Consider the following 5,000-nt stretch of genomic DNA (forward strand, 5'->3'; position numbering starts at 1 on the left):
ATTAGTGTGTATATATTAGTGTATATATTAGTGTGTATATATTAGTGTGTATATATTAGTGTGTATATATGAGTGTATATATTAGTGTGTATATATTAGTGTGTATATATTAGTGTATATATATTAGTATGTATATATCAGTGTGTATATATTAGTGTGTATATATTAGTGTGTATATATTAGTGTGTATATATTAGTGTATATATATTAGTGTGTATATATTAGTGTGTATATATCAGTGTGTATATATATTAGTGTGTATATATTAGAGTATATATATTAGTATGTATATATTAGTGTGTATATATTAGTGTATATATATTAGTGTGTATATATTAGTGTATATATATCAGTGTGTATATGTTAGTGTGTATATATTAGTGTGTATATATTAGTGTGTATATATTAGTGTGTATATTTTAGTGTGTATATATTAGTGTGTATATATCAGTGTGTATATATCAGTGTGTATATGTTAGTGTGTATATATTAGTGTGTATATATTAGTGTGTATATATCAGTGTGTATATGTTAGTGTGTATATATTAGTGTGTATATATTAGTGTATATATATCAGTGTGTATATGTTAGTGTATATATATTAGTGTATATATATCAGTGTGTATATGTTAGTGTATATATGTTAGTGTGTATATATCAGTGTGTATATATTAGTGTATATATATCAGTGTGTATATGTTAGTGTATATATATTAGTGTATATATATCAGTGTGTATATGTTAGTGTATATATGTTAGTGTGTATATATCAGTGTGTATATATTAGTGTATATATATCAGTGTGTATATGTTAGTGTATATATGTTAGTGTGTATATATCAGTGTGTATATATTAGTGTATATATATCAGTGTGTATATGTTAGTGTATATATGTTAGTGTGTATATATCAGTGTGTATATATTAGTGTATATATATCAGTGTGTATATGTTAGTGTGTATATATTAGTGTGTATATATTAGTGTGTATATATTAGTGTGTATATATCAGTGTGTATATATTAGTGTGTATATATTAGTGTGTATATATTAGTGTGTATATATCAGTGTATATATATCAGTGTGTATATGTTAGTGTGTATATGTTAGTGTGTATATGTTAGTGTGTATATATTAGTGTATATATTAGTGTGTATATATTAGTGTGTATATATTAGTGTATATATATTAGTGTGTATATATTAGTGTGTATATATTAGTGTATATATTAGTGTGTATATATTAGTGTGTATATATTAGTGTATATATATTAGTGTGTATACATTAGCGTGTATATATTTTTAAACATTCTATGAATGTACATGTAGAGTATATGCAGTACAGGTATGAGTACCTTGGCCAGCAGCAGCTCCCACAGACTCAGCACTTTAGTCAAACGAGGAAGAACGATGTCCATCAGTTCCTCGTCCTCACACTGCTCCACCAGCTGTAAACAATGCATGGTCGTCATGGCAACACATCACATATCTGTATTCACTTCGTTTCATGGTGTCATAAAACCTTTACTTTGAAAGTTTGTGTCATTACCTCCTGCAGTCGTTCCCGTCTCCTCTCTGCCTGCTGCTCTGCTGTTGCCATGGTGACACTAAGTTTCGGAGGTCGGCCGCGACGGCCCCGCCTGCTGACGAGGCCTACCGTCACCTGAGTGAGATCAGATTAACCAATTATTTACCAGAGTGCCGGTCATGAAGAAGAACAGCAGATGGAAATGTGACGTTTCTACGGACACAAATTAAAGAAGACGAACATATCGCCGAGGCGACCGGCGAGTCGACCGCGGCGAGTCGACCAGGGCGAGTCGACCAGGGCGAGTCGACCAGGGCGAGTCTGAGACAGACGCAGGAAGAGAGCATGTCAGGTGCCGACGTTATCTTCTGCCTTCTGCTTAAAAGTGAAACTTACAGACTCTTAACACGATGTAACGTTCGTCTGTCTGCGTTATTACATCACTCTGATCCTTTTAGTCACTTTTAGTGAACGTACTTTGATCCCGTTTCACGGCTCTCGCTCAACACTGGAACCAGTTCTTAGTCACTTGGACCCGAAATAATGGAAATAAGGTCCAAGTTTCCCTTTAATGGTTTAAATTTAAAGTTTATTGTGTTTTTCACAAATTCCAGTTCAAAGTTAACAAACCTTCGGAGGTGGTCCCAGTGGTCGGCCCCGCCCCCTGCCCCGCCCCCTGCCCCGTCCGCGTCCTCGGGGCCGGCCGGGGCCCCGGTGATGGAGGCCTCTGAGTCCTACAGCTGCTGCTGGGCCCCCCTCCACCTAATCAATCAATCAGTCGATCAGTACACACAACAGTGATTAGTTAGTAAATCATGCTGTAATTAACTTCATTAATAAGAGAAGTTGTTGTTAACCAGCCAGTAATCAATCAATCAATCAATCAATCAATCAATATAAATCATGCAGTAATTAACTTGATAAACCAGACAGCAAACAGCTCCCAGTGTTCCCAGTGTTCCCAGTTATCAGCTGATGTTTTGTATTGAAAACCTTCACTTGTTGATTCAGATCAATACAATCACTGATCAATACGATAATCGGTTGAAAGTCATTGGTCCTGATTTTTGCTCTAATTGGTGGATTGGTCACTTACTCTGTTTGTTGCCGTGGCAACAGGTTTGTCTTCCTTCTTCTTCTCCTCCTCCTCATCTTTGACGCCTGCTGACGCAGCCGCTGTCGGCTCCTGTGATTGGCTGTCGTCTCTGAGGGGGTGTGGCGTGTTGCCGGGCGGGTCTGGCTCTCCGTGGGTCGGATTCAGTTTGTAGTGGCGGTTCAGGCCTCCGGGGCCGATGTAGGCCTTGTCACAGGTCTGGCAGCAGTGGGACCGTGACTTGTGGCTGTAGGTGAGCGAGGGGGAGGTTCCGGGGGCGGAGCCGTCCTTCCTCCCGCCCTCGCCCTCCTCCTCCTCCACGCTCATGTCGGAGTAGTCGTCTGAGTCGGACTGATGGCTGTCGGCCAGGTCCTCCGTCTTGATGAACTTGTAGTCTTTGGCTTTGTACTTCGGTGGTCTTGAGACCCGACCGGATCTGGTCTGGACTTTGACCGCCTTCTTTTCTCTCTTCTTCAGCTTCTTTCCCCTCTCTTTTTCTTTCTCTTTATCCCTCCCTGCTGGGGGCGGGGCTACAGGGGGCGGGGCCCCTGTGGGGGGGCGGGCGGCAGCGGTTGTGGTGTTCTGTGCCGGGACCGCTGTGATGGTGGCAGCTGGTTTAATGGGGCCCTTACTGGCAGCCACCGTCATGCCGTTAGTGGGGGTTTTAATGAGCGGGAAGCTAACAGTTTTAATGGAGGAGGGGGGCGGGGATTTAACTGTGGAAGTGGGCGGAGTCTTAATAGCAGAAGGACTCTGGACTCTGATAGGGGAGGATGCGGGTTTCTGACCCACAGCTGAAGCGGCACTGGCTGATGTTGTCTGGCCCGTCAGCTTGTGGACCAATGGGAGCAGAGATCCGACCACGGGGGCGGGGCTCTGCAGGAGCAGCTGGATGTGCGGGTCGCCGGGACTCTGCTGTAGAAAGAACTGCTGGCCCTGCTGACCAACCACAGGCTGGATGTGAATGATCTGAGCGCTGTTCAGGCTGCCGTTGGTCGACAGCTTCACCTGTGGCTGATTGACACTCAAACTCTTCTGCTGGGGGGCAGAACCAGGCTTCACCTCCTGTTTGGGAGGAATCTGGATCTGGATCCTGACTGGTTCTGACTGTGGACAGAAAAACCAGAAACCACATAAGAAGTCAGAGAGATCAAACCTGACAAACAGCCGCTTCATGACTATATCGGTCTAAATCATTCAGTAATAATCAATAATTATGGACGATACAACGCTGGTTCTTCAAAAACTATCTATCTCACCTTCTTCTGGACCACCTGGACCGAGCCGCTGGTCTGCATGGCGACCTGCTGGGCTGCAGTCTTCAGCTGCTGCGAGGCGTTGTTCTGGGAGGAGGTCTTCAGGCTCTGCTGAGGTACCTGGATGTGGACCTGCTGCTGGGGGGGCTGGACCTGCTGCTGGGACTTGGTGACCTGGTTGATGACCTGCTGCAACTGGCTGGGGTCCAGAGCCGCGTTGTGGACCGGGATGGTTTTTACAACCTGGCTCTGCTGGAGCAGCTGCGCGGCCTCGGTGTCAGAGACCTGGACGATCTGCTGCTTGGTGAGCTGGTCCAGCAGAGCCTGCTGTTCCTCGGCCGTCAGCCCGGAGCTCTCCAGCAGGCTGCCGTCCGGCTGCACGTAGATGATGGTGGTGTTGACCAGGTCCGGGCTCAGGCCTGTGAACTCTGTGCCCAGCAGGATGCTCTGTTCCCCCGGGCAGCTCTGGAGGAAGTCCGCCAACTGAGCTCCGGACCCTGCCGGTAAACTGTCCCCGGGCTGGGAGCACTGAGCTCCGGGCACTGACTGTAAGCTCTCCCCGGGCTGAGTGCACTGTGTGGCGGAGGCTGACGGTAGACTGTCCCCGGACTGGGAGCACTGGGCGGCGGCGGCGGCTGACGGTAGACTGTCCCCGGGCTGGGAGCACGGGGCGGCGGGGGCTGACGGCACACTGTTCCCGGGCTGGGAGCACGGGGCGGCGGGGGACCGAGCCGCGGCCCCCGGCGGCTCCGCTACTGTTATTGTCCTGCTCGGACCGCTGTCCTCCTCGTTGTCCGCCATTTTGGCTGCGAGGCTAACTATTAGCTTAGCTCAGACTGGGGGCCAGTCGGCGGATCAAATCAATCTGATCGGAGATCGATATCACCGGATAAAACACGTTCCTGTAAGATTAGTGTGTGCTGGTGAATAAAACGCACCGCTGCGGTGAATGACCGCATTAACGGGAGCGGTGATAACGGGAGCGGGTAACGGTTAGCCTAGCTTAGCCCTCACTCATCGGGAGCGCGGACTCCCCGGACCGGATCCACCGGACCGGGTTCAGTTTTACAAAGTAAATATTCTGATATGTATTATTTTTTCACAAACAGATTTTATATTAAAACT

General features: G+C 46.4%; 1 protein-coding gene across 2 annotated transcripts in view; it reads right to left on the reverse strand.

Moving 5' to 3' along the window:
* Nucleotides 1-5,000, reverse strand: part of znf839 (zinc finger protein 839) — a 13,049-nt gene that overhangs the window by 7,805 nt on the left and 244 nt on the right. The window contains exons 1-5 of one of the 2 annotated variants that reach the window (XM_067615300.1): nt 3,879-5,000; nt 2,623-3,726; nt 2,157-2,288; nt 1,548-1,661; nt 1,354-1,446 (exon numbers count right to left, since the gene is read on the reverse strand). The exon at nt 3,879-5,000 is cut by the window's right edge and continues 244 nt beyond it. In XM_067615300.1, coding sequence (XP_067471401.1) covers nt 1,354-1,446; nt 1,548-1,661; nt 2,157-2,288; nt 2,623-3,726; nt 3,879-4,676 — 2,241 coding nt within the window. In that variant the 5' untranslated portion in view covers nt 4,677-5,000. The remainder of the gene's footprint in view (nt 1-1,353; nt 1,447-1,547; nt 1,662-2,156; nt 2,289-2,622; nt 3,727-3,878) is intronic. The other variant, XM_067615301.1, reaches the window with a different exon arrangement.

This window comes from Thunnus thynnus, chromosome 16 (genome assembly GCF_963924715.1).
Source record: "Thunnus thynnus chromosome 16, fThuThy2.1, whole genome shotgun sequence".
Classification (NCBI taxonomy): domain Eukaryota; kingdom Metazoa; phylum Chordata; class Actinopteri; order Scombriformes; family Scombridae; genus Thunnus; species Thunnus thynnus.